Raw genomic sequence first — 17,944 nt, forward strand, 5'->3', positions numbered from 1 at the left:
CATAAACTGCAGGAATCATCTTTTGAAAGGTAAGTATGAAGCCACTAAATTCAAACATCTTATTTTATAAGAAAAAGATGCCGAATAAATGCAATGTGTTTCACACAAAGGAATGCTGTTTTGCAAGCCATTTCACTGATTCCGCCCCAGTCATTACCATGAGCCCACAAACCTGGTGTGGTTCATTGTGGTTGTTTTTTCAGTTATATTTGATTAAAGCCACATCCACAGTAGACACACATGGTGGTCTTTACTGTACATTAGTGTGAACATGGCCATGACAAACATTTCTTTATTTTCTCTGGTGGCACCTAATTGGGGAGATTCAGATCAAATCAAAGTTTATTTGTCACGTGCGCCGAATACAACCAGTGTCGGTAGACCTTACAGTGAAATGCTTACTTACAGGCTCTAACCAATGGTGCAGAAAAAAAGGTGTGTGTGTGTAGGTAAGTAAAGAAATAAAACAACAGTAAAAAGACATTTGAAAAAAGAGTAGCAAGGCTATATACAGACACCTGTTAGTCAGGCTTATTGAGGTAGTATGTACATGTAGGTATCGTTGAAGTGACTATGCATATATGATAAATAGAGAGTAGCAGAAGCGTAAAAAGAGGGGTTGGCGGGTGGTGGGACACAATGCAAATAGTCTGGGTAACCATTTGGTTACCTGTTCAGGAGTCTTATAACTTGGGGGTAAAAACTGGCTTGTGGGTAAAAACGGGCTCATGGTAATGATTGGAGTGGAATAGGTGGAATGGTATCAAATACATTCCATTTGCTCTGTTCCGGCCATTATTATAAGCCGTTTCCCCCTCAGCTGCCACCTGTGCTCAGTGCAAAATAATGAAGTGTATAAACAAAAAGGACACTTAAAATTCCTGGATGCATCTGAAAGACTCTAGCATTATTTTTAAGGTGTGGTCAGAAAAACAGATACTAAAGGGGAAAAACATCTGATTTGGAATACAAAACACCAAATAACATGATCAAATATGACTAACAAAATCTAGATGAACAGATACGTATATACACAAACAGTGGAAAATAAAGTAATATTCAGCCTTTCCACACTTTCACAGACATTTCCTCATGTTGTACTGTTGACTAGACGTAACATAGTATATGTGACAAAATGTCGCCGACAGAGAGGGCTGCCTCGCTTCTAGTCCTTAGGAAACTTTGTAGTATTTATTTATTTGTAATGTTTTTTTTCTTACATTTTTAGCCCAGAAAATCGTAAGTGTTATTACATACAGCCGGGAAGAACTATTAGATATCAGAGCGATGTCAACTTACCAGCACTACGACCAGGAATAGGACTTTCCCATGTGGATCCTTTGTCCGAACCACCCAGGGCATTTGAGCTGATTCCAGAGGCTGACCCAAAACCACGCCGCTAGAGAAGAGGTAGACGGAGCGGTCTTCAGGTCAGACTTCGGAGGCGCTCACTGCACCCACAGCGTCAGAGTATATTAATAGCTAATGTCCAAGTCTCTAGATAACAAGGTAGAAGAAATTAGGGCAAGGGTTGCTTTCCAGAGAGACATCAAGGATTGTAACATATGTTGGGGATGAATCCAAATTAGTTAGGTAACATTGATAAATAAGATGTTTTATTTACATAATAATGCTTATGTGAGATATTTGTCATTAGGATGTTTTCTTTTGGATAATACTGTTGGCAGTTGCATTTTCCTCTCTTCTCCCAGGGCTTAGTCACTAGGGGCCCAGAGAGGGGAGAGGTCAGGCTTGTCTTCATATGTCAATATATCTGTTAAACCATGTGATGCTATGAATAATATCAGAAGGGGAGGAGGACAGAATGGAGGCTTTGTCTTTCTTGTCTGTAACTATTGTATGTCCCCTCTGAGGTATCTTGATTTAGTATATGACCTAAGAGGCTCACTGTCTTCTCTGATCTTGTCCAGGAGGGGGTGTATTTGAGATTGGAGTATCTAGAATTGACAATTGATATATGCCATTGGATGAGGTAATGGTTTGGTAATATGAAGTACCAAGAACGAGAAGTAGAACCTTGTCTAAGAGAGCAAACTGAACGATAATTTATAGCTAATGCTGTCTGGCTATGGAATACTCCTCACATTTAACATTTACATTTAAGTCATTTAGCAGACGCTCTTATCCAGAGCGACTTACAAATTGGTGCATACACCTTATGACAACCAGTGGAACAGCCACTTGCATCTAAATCTTGTTGGGGGAGAAGGGGGGTGAGAAGGATTACTTACCCTTACTTACCCTATCCTAGGTATTCCTTGAAGAGGTGGGGTTTCAGGTGTCTCCGGAAGGTGGTGATTGACTCCGCTGTCCTGGCGTCGTGAGGGAGTTTGTTCCACCATTGGGGGCCAGAGCAGCGAACAGTTTTGACTGGGCTGAGCGGGAACTGTACTTCCTCAGTGGTAGGGAGGCGAGCAGGCCAGAGGTGGATGAACGCAGTGCCCTTGTTTGGGTGTAGGGCCTGATCAGAGCCTGGAGGTACTGAGGTGCCGTTCCCCTCACAGCTCCGTAGGCGAGCACCATGGTCTTGTAGCGGATGCGAGCTTCAACTGGAAGCCAGTGGAGAGAGCGGAGGAGCGGGGTGACGTGAGAGAACGTGGAGTCGCAATCAAACGGCTCAGACACGAGACGTATGTGGCAGGGTCTACAGAAAATCACGGACTACAAAAAGAAAACCAGCCATGCCACAGACACCGACGTCTTGCTTCCAGACAAATTAAACACCTTCTTACCCGCTTTGAGGATAATACAGTGCCACCAAGGGCTGTGGGTTCTCCTTCTCCGTGGCCGACGTGAGTAAGACATTTAAACGTGTTAACCCTCTTAAGGCTGCCGGACCAGACGGCATCCCTAGCCGCGTTCTCAGAGCATGCGTAGACCAGCTGGCTGATTTGCTTACGGACATATTCAATCCCTCCCTGTCCCAGTCTGCAATCCCCACATGCTTCAAGATGGTCACCATTGTTCCTGTACCCAGGAAGGCCGCCTCAATATGTCCACAGACGATGCCATCGCCATAACACTGCACACTGCCCTATCCCATCTGGACAAGAGGAATACCTGCAGTATGTAAGAATGCTGTTCATTGACTATAGCTCAGCATTCAACACCATTGTACCCTCCGAGCTCATCATTAAGATAGAGGCCCTGGGTCTCAACTCCACCCTCTAAGACCAGGTTGCAGCCAGTCAGCCAGCCCAGCCCAGCCAGTTCTCCACTGCTGTACTCACAGATCAAATCCCCATGGGCAATGTGCTATTCAATCACAGCAAAGAGATTCTTCAGCAGATCAAGCTCTTCAAACATGTCAAAGTTCCAAGTTCAAGAAGAAGTATTTTAGTCTAAGAATCCACTTAAGGGGTTGGAGAATTGTCTGAAGTTCTGCTCAACAGATGCAGTCTTCAGCACAGGCCTTCCTGTCAATCCGTACACTCTTCCCAGCAGCCCTCCTCCAGTCTCGTCCCCTCTGTTCTGCAAGGCTGGCTGCTGATCTGCCAGCTGCTAGGGCAAACTCGTTATCTGAAAGGTAGAGAGGAGGTATTAACATCTGAATGTATTATATAATATATACTAAATAGGTTAATTATATAGCTTTAGCCAACCATTGATTCATTTGGCCTAGGATAACAAACACCCACACTTTTGTTATTCATCCCATAATACGCGATACATAACCCTTGCCTTTTTCTCCATATTGGCATGGCTCGTTTGGGGGGCTTGGTGGCTTGACTCCGGTACTGCATCCAACCCAACAGTTTATGAGCTATCATTATACAGCAGGAAGATGAGTACATTGGGATCCATCAGAACAAACGGTAATGGGCTGCTGTGCAGTGGTGATGCCCATGTTGACTAATAACCCGCAGTCCCCGTGGTTATATCCGCTTGGTGGATAGGTTTAGTTAGGGTCATTAAATATTGTGTGGCTGAAGGGCAGGTGGGTGGCGGACAGATTGAATAAAGATCAACAGTACCTTTAAAAATCCAGAAAGGTACAGTACCAGGCAAATTTGGACACACCAACTCATTCAAGGGTTTTTCCTTATGTTTACTATTTTCTACATTCTAGAATAATAGTGAAGACATCAAAACTATGAAATAACACATAACACAATAATCATGTACTAACCAAAAGCGTTAAACAAATCAAAATAGATTTTAGATCTTAGATTCTTCAAAGTTGCCACCCTTTGCCTTGATGACATCTTTGCACACTCTTGGCATTCTCTCAACCAGCTTCACCTGGAATGCTTTTCTCTCAACCAGCTTCACCTGAAATACAGTTGAAGTCGAAAGTTTACATACACTTAGGTTGGATTCATTAAAACTCGTTTTTCAACAACTACACAAATTTATTGTTAACAAACTATAGTTTTGGCAAGTCGGTTTGGACATCTACTTTGTGCATGACACAAGTAATTTTTCCGAAAATTGTTTACAGACAGATTATTTAACTTATAATTCACTGTATCACAATTCCAGTGGGTCAGAAGTTTACATACACTAATTTAAACAGCTTGGGAAATGTAAAAAAATTATGTCATGCTTTAGAAGCTTCTGATAGGCTAATTGACATCATTTGAGTCAATTGGAGGTGTACCTGTGGATGTATTTCAAGGCCTACCTTCAAACTCAGTGCCTCTTTGCTTGACATCAAGGGAAAAATCTAAATAAATCAGCCAAGACCTCAGAATTGTTTTTGTAGTCTGGTTCATCCTTGAGAGCAATTTCCAAATGCCTGAAGGTACCGCGTTCATCTGTGCAAACAATAGTACGCATGTATAAACACCATGGGACCACGCAGCCGTCACACTGCTCGGGAAGGAGATGCGTTCTGTCTCCTAGAGATGAACGTACTTTGGTGCAAAAAGTGCAAATCAATCACAGAACAACAGCAAAGGACCTTGTGAAGATGCTGGAGGAAACAGGTACAAAATTATCTATATCCACAGTAAAACGAGTCCTATATTGACATAACCTGAAAGGCCGCTCAGCAAGGAAGAAGCCACTGCTCCAAAATCGCCATTAAAAAGCCAGACTACGGTTTGCAACTGCACATGGGGACAAAGATCGTACTTTTTGGAGAAATGTCCTCTCGTCTGATGAAACAAAAATGAACTGTTTGGCCATAATGACCATCGTTATGTTTGGAGGAAAAAGGGGAACGCTTGCAAGCCGAAGAACACCATCCCAACCGTGAAGCATGGGGGTGGCAGCATCATGTTGTGGGGGTGCTTTGCTGCAGGAGGGACTGGTGCACTTCACGAAACAGATGGCATCATGAGGAAGGAAAAATATGTGGATACATTGAAGCAACATCTCAAGACATCAGTCAGGAATTTAAAGCTTGGTCGCAAATGGGACTTCCAAATGGACAATGACCCCAAGCATACTTCCAAGGTAAAATGGCTTAAGGACAACAAAGTCGAGGTATTGGAGTGGCCATCACAAAGCCCTGTCCTCAATCCAATAGAACATTTGTGGGCAGAACTGAAAAAGCATGTGCGAGCAAGGAGACCTATAAACCTGACTCAGTTATGAGGAATTGGCCAAAATTCACCCAACTTTTTGTGGGAAGCTTGTGGAAGGCTACCCAAAATGTTTGACCCAAGTTAAACAATTTAAAGTCAATGCTACCAAATACTAATTGAGTGTATGTAAACTTTTGACACAATGGGAATGTGATGAAAGAAATAAAAGCTGAAATAAACCATTCTCTCTACTATTATTCTGACATTTCACATTCTTAAAATTAAGTGATGATCCTAACATTTTACTAGGATTAAATATCAGGAATTGTGAAAAACTGAGTTTAAATGTATTTGGCTAAGGTGTATGTAAACTTCCGACTTCAACTGTGTATCCCACATATGCTGAGCACTTGTTGGCTGCTTTTACTTCACTCTGCGGTCCAAACCATCTCAATTGGGTTGAGGTCGGGTCATTGTGGAGGCCAGGCTTTCTGATGCAGCACTCCATCACTCTCCTTCTTGGTAAATAGCCCTTACAAAGCCTGGAGGTGTGTTGAGTCATTGTCCTGTTGAAAAACAAGTGCTATTCCCACTAAGCACAAACCAGATGGGATGGCATATTGCTGCAGAATTCTGTGGTAGCCATGCTGGTTAAGTGTGCCCTCCTGCAACCAGGGCAACAGAGTCTGCAGGTAGACTTGCAGCAGTATGGCCGCGTTGCTAAGACGGCCAAGAGAGCAGACGGACCATATGTCATGTCGGCATCAAAAAGTCTTGGGGGCATGCTGGCTTCAGTCGTGGGTTCTGCCCTATAATCTCCCAGTCTGGGAGGACCATGTCAGCTATCATGGTGTCCATGGTCGGGTACTCCCGGAGGCCTAGTGACTCTGCGCCTGCAACATAACTCCATGGTCCAGTCTCTGCTGGGTCGGAAGCGCCCCCTGGCAGAGACCCAGCTCTCCTGCAAGGCCTCACGGAACTCAGCAGAGATGGGGACAGATGGAGAGTCATCACTGTCCACCAGTTTGATTCCCAGTGCAGTGGGTACCCGAGTGAGTAGGCTCCTCATAGACTCTCGAGCCACTGGGGGCGATGAAGCCCCGCTGCTGGCTTCTGATGGCCTGTCAGCCTGGTAGCCCCGCTCACGGTGATGAACAGGTCAACAAGGAACAGCTGTCAGCGCCATCGAAGCTATCGACCTCCTGATGCAGGGCATGCACCCTGTTCAAGGTGGTCCCAGCGATTCTGACTGCTGCCCCCGTCCAGGACTGGCAGCAGATGGGCTCTGCCTGTAGTGGCGCCGACCACGCTTCCTGGGAGGGGTATTTAGCCCAGTAGAGGGACTCACCACTCGTGAGGGAGGGAGCTCGTCCCCAGCCTGAGCCCAAGCCTGGCTGACACACTTGCGCATGGCCTCCAATCGCACCAGGTGCAGGTGTTATGAGAACACCAGACAAAACAGGCATCCAGTAGGGCGATCCACCGCCCTCTCCATGTGGCTCAAACCCAGACAGTGCATACACGAAGTATGCGGATCCCCAAGGGGGAAGTCACCATCACACAAAGGGAAGCCATTAGCTCAGCCAAACAAACAAGGCCATGAAGCAAGGGTTCTACACCCTGGGAGAGCTTATGTCATGATCCGCTTGGAGGAATAGGAACCCGGTGAGGGATAAATTACCCAGTACCTCTGCAAAAATTGGGGAAGACCCCTGTGGGAAAAGCATGCAGACAAAAAAAACAGCAACCAGGTAATGGATTTGATTGATTTGTTTTACGCGAAATGCAATACTACCTAGCCGGTTTAATATCCAAGCAGTAAAAACAGCACCATATGATGGAGTAATTCCGTTAAGGAACTCCAGTTCATGTCTCAACGTATTAGAAAGCCACGATACTCTTACACTCTGCAGGGGAAAGAACAAGAAAATGAACCTGCAGGGTAATTAGCAGAAAACCTGCGTCTTATAAATTGATATATTCTTTATACAGCTTATTAGCGTACACCTAATATGTTCCCCGTGTTGATGATGCTTATTATGCATTAAGGTTCAACCAAAAGATTACATGTAACAAATATGAAATGAAACACGAAACAATTAAATATGTGAAATTGAATTAAACAATAATGTATGTTGATGCCAATATTATGTACAACAGTACAATCATTTCTATATGATAACAATAGCCTAATTGATTTAATATGCCATAAACTATTGTTTTTTTTAACAGTTTCACCCAATTTATTCTAATTAACTTGACACAATCATTATGACACATCCCTCACTACTGAAGATATCCCTCTAGTGGTGTGGGGGCTGTGCTTTGGCAAAGTGGGTGGGGTTATATCCTTCCTGTTTGGCCCTGTCCGGGGGTGTCCTCGGATGGGGCCACATTGTCTCCTGACCCCTCCTGTCTCAGCCTCCAGTATTTATGCTGCAGTAGTTTTTGTGTCGGGGGGCTAGGGTCAGTTTGTCATATCTGGAGTACTTCTCCTGTCCTATTCGGTGTCCTGTGTGAATCTAAGTATGCTCTCTCTAATTCTCTCCTTCTCTCTTTCTTTCTCTCTCTCTCGGAGGACCTGAGCCCTAGGACCATGCCCCAGGACTACCTGACATGACTCCTTGCTGTCCCCAGTCCACCTGGCCGTGCTGCTGCTCCAGTTTCAACTGTTCTGCCTTATTATTATTCGACCATGCTGGTCATTTATGAACATTTGAACATCTTGGCCATGTTCTGTTATAATCTCCACAGCCCGAAGAGGACTGGCCACCCCACATAGCCTGGTTCCTCTCTAGGTTTCTTCCTAGGTTTTGGCCTTTCTAGGGAGTTTTTCCTAGCCCCCGTGCTTCTATACCTGCATTGCTTGCTGTTTGGGGTTTTAGGCTGGGTTTCTGTACAGCACTTTGAGATATGAGCTGATGTACGAAGGGCTATATAAATAAATTTGATTTGATTTGACTACTGTGATTGATTGCACTAATTGCACTGTAACTGAAATCTGGACACTAACTGTAGATCTATAACCTATCACACAGCCTTAACTTCTGCAGAATTAAGCATTTATTGCAGTAAAATTATACACCAAATGTAGGCATAATTTGGGCTTGGGAACAGGAGTGGAGAAGTATAATTTATTTATTTCTGCATCTTAAGAAATTGCAATGCTCACATGTTGTCTTTATCAAAAACGCATAATAAAAGCTGATAGTTCTATGCACGTTGGGTCGTGTATAATATCAGGGCGGTTGCGTGTGGATTCTTAGCAATTGCAGCGGGTGCAGGTGAAAAAAAGCTTATCCGCGCACCACATCTGTTAAGGTATTGGAAGAGGGCGGATGGCACGAGCCTGGAATGGAGGTTGTCCGAGCAGCGGGAGCCAGGATCGGTGTAAGCGGGTGGAATATTCTGTTTATTTTCAAGAGCAATTAAATAATTCCTTTTTATGGAACTGCATCCGAGTTTCATTCAAGGCCAGCTCCCTCCTAATTTGCGTGTGTGTTTGCACTGTGTTTAAACCCTTTACAATAAAGATCTGTGAAGTTATTTGGATTTTTACAAATTATACTTGAAAGACAGGGTCCTGAAAAAGGGACGTTTCTTTTTTTGCTGAGTTTAGTAGACATATCTAGGAAAACCAATGTTCCAAAGGCTGGGCCTAATATAGTGTATGAGATGTCATACAATAAGTTTTGTAGTGATTCCTATGTTGATGATGTAAAAAATATTTGCTGGTCTGTGGTGTGTACCAGACGCTGCGCTTGACACATTTATGAAATTCCAGTTACTAGTAAGCATTCACCATTAACAAAATGACCGTAAAAACGGATTGACGGGCAATTACATGGTGGAGATGCTACATATCCACTTATAACTGATCGGAAGGATAAACACTCCAAACAGCCTACCCGACCACTCAGATGTGTACACATGGTCCTAAAGCAGACTGTTGCCTCGTTTTATATCACATTCCAATGATAAAACTGGGGGGAGACAAAAATGCAATTTCAGAAAGTGAAAGTTGCACTTTCACTTTCTGGGAGTTCCTTACTAATCAGTAACCTTAATATATCAATTAAGTATAAGGGAGGAGCAAAAACCCGCAGACACTCAGCCCTCGGAGGAATGAGTTTGACACGTGGTGTAGATGAAGGGGAGGAGACTGGATTTTTAAGCCTTGAGACAATTGAGACATGGATTGTGCATTTGTACCATTTAGAGGGACATGGAGCCAATTTGACCACTTTGGGAAGAAGCACTGGAGTCAACATGGGCCAGCATCCCTGTGGAACGCTTTTGACACCTTGTAAAGTCCATGCCTCAACGAATTGAGGTTGTTCTGAGGGCAGAAGATGGAGGTGCAACTCAATATTAGTAAGGTGCTCCTAATGCTTTGTACACTCAGTGTATGTCATAAACCCAGAGTACTCACCACACTTGGCCTCGTCATCTTTATCTGCACAGTCTTCATGAAAGTCACAGATATTACCTGTTACAGTACCCCCTGTATATAACCTCCTATTGTTATGTAAATGTTTTGTGTTACTTTATATATATATATATATATATATATATATATATATATACACACTTTTTTTTTACATGAGTTTATTTAGTAAATATTTTCTTGACTATTTCTTGAACTGAATTGTTGATTAAGGGCTTGTACAGTAAGAAAGCATTTCTCTGTAAGTTCTACACCTGTTGTATTCGGTGCATGTGACAAATACAATTTGATTTGATGCTTTGATTCCCCGCTCGTGTTGGTAGCCTACTCTATTTCAATGAGACCACACATACTAGGAGCACTTGAACTCTCACGCCCAACTAGGAGAGGTAGTCTACAGAAGTTGAAGCAGCATATTCTGTGTGTGAATAATGCAAAAAAACACGTTATTTTAATACAATAGGTCAGCTAACGCATCTAAAGCAGGAAGAGGACCGTTTCTAAATAGTCTGTGGGACAACAACAAATATTTTCTTCCCAAAGTCCTCTGTCTGACCGCCCGCAGAATGAAAAATGCCAACCCTGCTGCAATGATCTGTGTCGGCACCTGCAGGTTCTGCACTCTTGTACACAGTCAGTACACAACACTATGCTCATCATGTCTTAGCAGGATCATATGGTGACAGGGGTCCCAGCAGGGTCAGACAGCCAGGGAAGACCAGCTCAGGTGAATTTTGCAGCATATTAACAATATCAGATATTGATATAAAGTTCAGAATCTTAAGTATAAAGCTACATTCTGGGATCTGGGAATAATGGTCGTTTGAATTATTGAACCATTGATTCTATTCTTGGATAATTGTCAACGGAATTTCATAATTCCTATATGTGTTCATTAATTAAAATCTATTTGTAAGATTCTTATTTGCATAAAATAGACAGAGACCAGTCTTATCAAAATTAGATAATAGTATTTATTCTCGGAGCACGCTGCCATGGAACCACGAACAACAGTTTATATACAAAATATGACGTCATTGATTATAGAATGAATCTCCTCCTCTCGACCAAGACAAAGCAGGTTCAAAAGTTAATTCCAGCTCACCAGGGCACACACATGACACACAATATAACTGGATTAACTCCTGAAGTTTCACCATAATTTATTACCACTTTAGCAGACAGTTCCAGATACGGAAAACCTGTCTAACAAAAAATGTGAGGAAGACCTGGTAGAAGCTATTGATAATGATGAATGGATACAGATATGTTTGAATGCCCAGTCATGTTCATATAATCTCAGACATATGGTGCATTCGGAAAGTATTCAGATCCCTTGACTTTTCCACATTTTGTTACATTACAGCCTTCTTCTAAAATGGATTAAACAACATTTTTCCTCACCAATCAATAAACAATACCCAATAATAACAATTTATTAAAAATAAAAAACAGAAATTTACATACATAAGTATTCAGACCCTTTGCTCTGAGACTCTAAATTGAGCTCAGGTGGATCCTGTTTCCATTGATCATACTTAAGATGTTTCTACAACTTGATTGGAGTCCACCTGTGGTAAATTCTATTGTTTGGACATGATTTGGGAAGGTACATACATTCTGATATAAGATCCCACAGTAGACAGTGCATGTCAGAGCAAAAACCAAGCCATGAGGTTGAAGGAATTGTCTGTAGAGCGCTGAGACAGGATTTCCTCAAGGAACAGATCTGGGGAAGGGTACCAAACAATTCCTGCAGCATTGAAGGTCCCCAAGAACACAGTGGCCTCCATCATTCTTAAATGGAAGAAGTTTGGAACCACCAAGACTCTTCCTAGAGCTGTCCGCCCGGCCAAACTGAGCAATCGGGGGAGAATGGCCTTGGTCAGGGAGGTGACCAAGAACTATAGGTGACCAAGAGTCTATAGCCACGTCTCCACGGCAACCCTCAGCACGTTGGGAGTGGATCTGGAAAGAGGTGGGGATGCGACCTAGGAAGAGGTGGCCTCCAGCCACGCACGCTGATGCTCTCAGGATGCCAACACCACCACCTGATGAGTGCCCTCCCTATGCACAGAGGCCTACAGTGGGGCAGGCTGCAGCCCTGTGAAGCCTAATGATAAATCTAACCTTTGTTATTTGGTTATCTAAAACGTTATATTGTACTGGGGGAGGGGCACAGTGTGGCACATTTGCTAACCCTTGACAGTAAAACTGCTGTTTGTATAAGGTAGTCGGACAAGGGCAGTAAGATCAGAAAAGCAAGCATTTTTTATTGATTCAATGTACTGTATGAATTGATACCTGGGTCCCAGAGGACATATTTGAGATGCATTCGGCAGGATGGAGAGGACTGTTTCATCATGGGAGACACCATTACTGGGAGAGTGTGCCTTCACTTTAGACACTACCATGAACCAACCTGACGTGTTCCTACGCATGAGCTTATCTAGTCAACATCGTAAATGTAAACGCATGGAGTTTGCTAAACGGCATTGGCACTTGGACTGGAACCGGTGCTTTGGTCAGATGACATGAACATGGAGTTCTGATTGCCGCTTTGATTACTTATGACTGGCCAACAACAACAAGCTAAATGCGCCACTCTCGTGAAAAGCAAGAGCACCAGCATAAATTATAAAAATGCCTCTCTCGCTCTACTGCGGCAGTTGTGTTTGTATCTGTACAGGTCCTTCTGGACAAGTCAGTTAAAATAACACATACAGTGCCTTGCGAAAGTATTCGGCCCCCTTGAACTTTGCGACCTTTTGCCACATTTCAGGCTTCAAACATAAAGATATAAAACTGTATTTTTTTGTGAAGAATCAACAACAAGTGGGACACAATCATGAAGTGGAACGACATTTATTGGATATTTCAAACTTTTTTAACAAATCAAAAACTGAAAAATTGGGCGTGCAAAATTATTCAGCCCCTTTACTTTCAGTGCAGCAAACTCTCTCCAGAAGTTCAGTGAGGATCTCTGAATGATCCAATGTTGACCTAAATGACTAATGATAAATACAATCCACCTGTGTGTAATCAAGTCTCCGTATGAATGCACCTGCACTGTGATAGTCTCAGAGGTCCATTAAAAGCGCAGAGAGCATCATGAAGAACAAGGAACACACCAGGCAGGTCCGAGATACTGTTGTGAAGAAGTTTAAAGCCGGATTTGGATACAAAAAGATTTCCCAAGCTTTAAACATCCCAAGGAGCACTGTGCAAGCGATAATATTGAAATGGAAGGAGTATCAGACCACTGCAAATCTACCAAGACCTGGCCGTCCCTCTAAACTTTCCGCTCATAGAAGGAGAAGACTGATCAGAGATGCAGCCAAAAGGCCCATGATCACTCTGGATGAACTGCAGAGATCTACAGCTGAGGTGGGAGACTCTGTTCATAGGACACCAATCAGTCGTATATTGCACAAATCTGGCCTTTATGGAAGAGTGGCAAGAAGAAAGCCATTTCTTAAAGATATCCATAAAAAGTGTTGTTTAAAGTTTGCCACAAGCCACCTGGGAGACACACCAAACATGTGGAAGAAGGTGCTCTGGTCAGATGAAACCAAAATTGAACTTTTTGGCAACAATGCAAAACGTTATGTTTGGCGTAAAAGCAACACAGCTCATCACCCTGAACACATCTTCCCCACTGTCAAACATGGTGGTGGCAGCATCATGGTTTGGGCCCGCTTTTCTTCAGCAGGGACAGGGAAGATGGTTCAAATTGATGGGAAGATGGATGGAGCCAAATACAGGACCATTCTGGAAGAAAACCTGATGGAGTCTGCAAAAGACCTGAGACTGGGACGGAGATTTGTCTTCCAACAAGACAATGATCCAAAACATAAAGCAAAATCCGCAATGGAATGGTTCAAAAATAAACATATCCAGGTGTTAGAATGGCCAAGTCAAAGTCCAGACATGAATCCAATCGAGAATCTGTGGAAAGAACTGAAAACTGCTGTTCACAAATGCTCTCCATCCAACCTCAATGAGCTCGAGCTGTTTTGCAAGGAGGAATGGGAAAAAATTTCAGTCTCTCGATGTGCAAAACTGATAGACATACCCCAAGCGATTTACAGATGTAATCGCAGCAAAAGGTGGCGCTACAAATTATTAACTTAAGGGGGCTGAATAATTTTGCACACCCAATATTTCAGTTTTTGATTTGTTAAAAACGTTTGAAATATCCAATAAATGTCGTTCCACTTCATGATTGTGTCCCACTTGTTGTTGATTCTTCACAAAAAAATACAGTTTTATATCTTTATGTTTGAAGCCTGAAATGTGGCAAAAGGTCGCAGTTCAAGGGGGGCGAATACTTTCGCAAGGCACTGTACCAGAGACCCGTGCAAATCATATCAGACCCATGAAATTATTTAGGGCGTTTTCACATATGACATTCGATTTGGTACAGGTGGATCCCAGAAGACCTCTAGTGTCAATTTTAATGCCTATCATTTTGAGAAAAAAATATAGGTTTTGTTAAACATTTACTTCTCTGAGCAATTGTATTAGTATAAAATGTAAGCATTTTCCTACTTTTTTTTAGCATACAATATACCTCAGTATTTTAATTATTTATTTTACACTGTCATTTTTGCTCATCTTTATTAAGGGTGTATATTTTAGGTCCTTGATTGAGTGTAGACTTGCCATATTTTGTACATTTTTTATATACACATACTAGAGGTTGACCGATTAATCATGGCCGATTTCAAGTTTTCATAACAATCAGTAATCAGCCTTTTGGACACCGATTACATTGCAATCCATGAAGAGTGGCAGGCTGATCACCTGTTACGCGAGTGCAGCATCAAAAGGACACTGTGGCTGCAAGGAGCCAAGGTAAGTTGCTAGCTAGCATTAAACTTATCTTATAAAAAACAATCAATCTTCACATAATCACATGGTTGATGATATTACTAGGTTAGCTAGCTTGTTCTGCGTTGTATATAATCAATGCGGTGCCTTTTAATTTATCATCGAATCACAGCCTACTTCAACTTGATTTAAGAAAAGCGCATTCGTGAAAAAAGCTAAATCGTTGCAACAATGTACCTAACTATAAACATCAATGCCTTTCTTAAAATCAATACACAAGTATATATTTTTAAACCTGCATATGTAGTTAAAATAAATTAATGTTAGTATGCAATATTAACTAGGGAAATTGTGTCACTCCTCTTGCGTTCAGTGCAAGCAGAGTCAGGGTATATGCAGTTTGGGCCGCCTGGCTTGTTGCGAACTGTTGAAAGGCTATTTATTCCTAACAAAGACCGTCATTAATTTGTCAGAATTTTACAAAATGATGGCATAACATTGAAGGTTGTGCAATGTAAACATAATATTTAGACAGGGTTGCCACCCGTTCGATAAAATACAGAACGGTTCCGTATTTCACTGAAAGAATAAACATTTTGTTTTCGAAATTAGAGTTTCCGGATTTTACCATATTAATGACCAAAGGCGCGTATTTTGGTGTGTTTATTATATTATAATTAAGTATATGATTTGATATTTCATAGAGCAGTCTGACTGAGCGGTGGTAGGCAGCAAGTAAGCATTCACTCAAACAGCAGCTCTTCGCAATGCTGGGATGCACTGCGCTGTTTATGACTTCAAGCCTATCAACTCCTGAGATTAGGCTGGCAATACTAAAGTGCCTATAAGAACATCCAATAGTCAAAGGTATATGAAATACAAATGGTACAGAGAGAAATAGTCCTATAATTCCTATAATAACTACAACCTAAATCTTCTTAACTGGTAATATTGAAGAGTCATGTTAAAAGGAACCACCAGCTTTCATATGTTCTCATGTTCTGAGCAAGGAACTTAAACATTAGCTTTTTTACATGGAACATATTGCACTTTTACTTTCTTATCCAACACTGTTTTTGCATTATTTTAACCAAATTGAACATGTTTCATTTTTTATTTGAGACTAAATGGATTTTATGTATTATATTAAAATTAAAATAAGTGTTCATTCTTTATTCAGTATTGTCGTAATTATCATTCATTACAAATAAATAAATATATATATATATATATATATATATATATATACACACACACACACACATACACACACACACACATATGCCGATTAATCAGCATTTGCCTTTTTTGGTCCTCCAATAATCGGTATTGGCGTTAAAATCATAATCAGTTGACCTCTTATGTGGTAGTGTGACAGCTCTTACATGCCTAACATTGTTTGGCACAGCTGCATGGTAGCTGTATGGCAACATCGGAGGTTAATGCATTTCAGATCACCGAGTTCACCTGACCTTATTTGATACCCACATTACCCACGTAGCGGTTGATCAGCAGTTTAAAGTTAACTGGCTGACAAAACAACATGAACGCACAGTGCGATAAAGTAGACAAAAGTTATGACAGAGGAGTTTTTCTGTTCTGAAACCAGAGGAAATTATTTTGAAAGATGGAGTGCGTTACTTCCCCTGTGTTTTGAAATTGACATTGCTCAACATGATAATAGTTCTGATTCCATGACCGGAGATGGAATTTCATACTTTATCCTGTTCAGGTACCGGTATTGTATGATGTAAATGTCCTTAGCTTCATGACTTCATGTTAATAAAGCATACATTACCATTTATTAAATCAACGCAAGCATTTATTCATTTTATGTTTAAACATAAAACGACTTCTGTTAAGTAATATGTTTTCCATCTATTGTTTCACTGAAACAAAATAGAAAATCAAGCACTGTTGTTCTGTACTGTGTCAGTCTTAGTCCCAGTTTCAGCTTTGTACTGACAGGTTTGTCTTCAGATCTCACATAATGTGATGCCACTGAGGTTCTGCTGTGTACTATTGGCCCACACTTATTGACACAGAAAGGAGATAGGCCTGAACCAAGACGGGTCCAGTGTAGGTCAATATCCCTCATCAGCCCAGGTGATCTCGTATTTAGGGTAGCGCACCTTCAGTTTCTCTGTGGAAACAGCGTGATTTGCTTTTCCGAAGCCCTGCAAAGAACAAGAAGGGAATTGAGATGATAACTTGGCTGCTAGTAAATAACTAAACTTAAGAGATGCAATATCAGTCTTACAATATTAGAAATTGTATCAAAATGTTGGATGAATTGTTATGGTCACAAATGTACTAGAAGACCCAATCAATGGGTGTACATGAGTTCCACTGAAATAACATTATTTTGCATTCTCTTACCATGGAGTAGCCATAGACGTGGATCTTCTTTGACTGGCAGTCATGCTTAATCCTTCCTCCTCCAATACATTCACAATCTAGGTGCCCTCCTTTCTCAAGCTCCTCTGCTACCTTGTCATAGATATCAGCTGCAGTGACAAAAACACAAGATCGGTACTCTACTCAAAGTTTAAGAACAAGGCTCTTGAAAATACTCTCAAAATACAACATATTTAAAAAGCACTGTGACGTGCATAGAAAACTAGTCACATGGTGTAATTATTTTGCTGTACAGTGGAGGCCAAACCAATACTGACCGACTGCTCTGGCATTTTTCAGTGACAAAGGCCCCACCTACTGGCTCGTAGGCATCAGTACAGTATGAGTAGCTACTAGGTTATGTAGAATTGGACAGTAACATGGACATGAACCATACAGCAGTTAGCTAGCTAGCCAGCCAACTCTGAATTACAAAAACATGACAATATTGGACTCTTACCATGATATTCGGCCCAGGCATATCCACGTACAATATCTACGCTCGAGTCGTCGCCGTCTTCTTTACTGTGTACTCGAATGAGAACGTATTTGAACACACCAGTCGGGTCGATTTCTGCCTCTGGAATGTTCGCAATGAGAGCAGCAGCCTTCGTTTGAGTACACATTTTTTCACGAAAATACTTTCACGAAATGGAACGTAGAGTTCTATCTCGCACAGCGGATAATTATTCAATTTGAAATAGTAGATAATTCTTTCTGCGATGATCAATGTGGACAGTTATGGTAAATGGTCTGTATCACACTTCCGGAAATA

General features: G+C 41.8%; 1 protein-coding gene across 1 annotated transcript; it reads right to left on the minus strand.

Moving 5' to 3' along the window:
• Positions 1 to 12,788: 12,788 nt before the first annotated feature.
• Positions 12,789 to 17,936, minus strand: LOC118387575 (14 kDa phosphohistidine phosphatase-like). The gene is made up of 3 exons (XM_035776069.2): positions 17,630 to 17,936; positions 17,152 to 17,279; positions 12,789 to 16,949 (listed from the first exon to the last, which is right to left on the minus strand). The coding sequence occupies exons 1-3, from the start codon at positions 17,793 to 17,795 to the stop codon at positions 16,857 to 16,859; spliced, it is 387 nt and encodes a 128-aa protein (XP_035631962.1). The 5' UTR covers positions 17,796 to 17,936; the 3' UTR covers positions 12,789 to 16,856.
• Positions 17,937 to 17,944: the final 8 nt, after the last annotated feature.

This window comes from Oncorhynchus keta, chromosome 9 (assembly GCF_023373465.1).
Source record: "Oncorhynchus keta strain PuntledgeMale-10-30-2019 chromosome 9, Oket_V2, whole genome shotgun sequence".
NCBI lineage: Eukaryota > Metazoa > Chordata > Actinopteri > Salmoniformes > Salmonidae > Oncorhynchus > Oncorhynchus keta.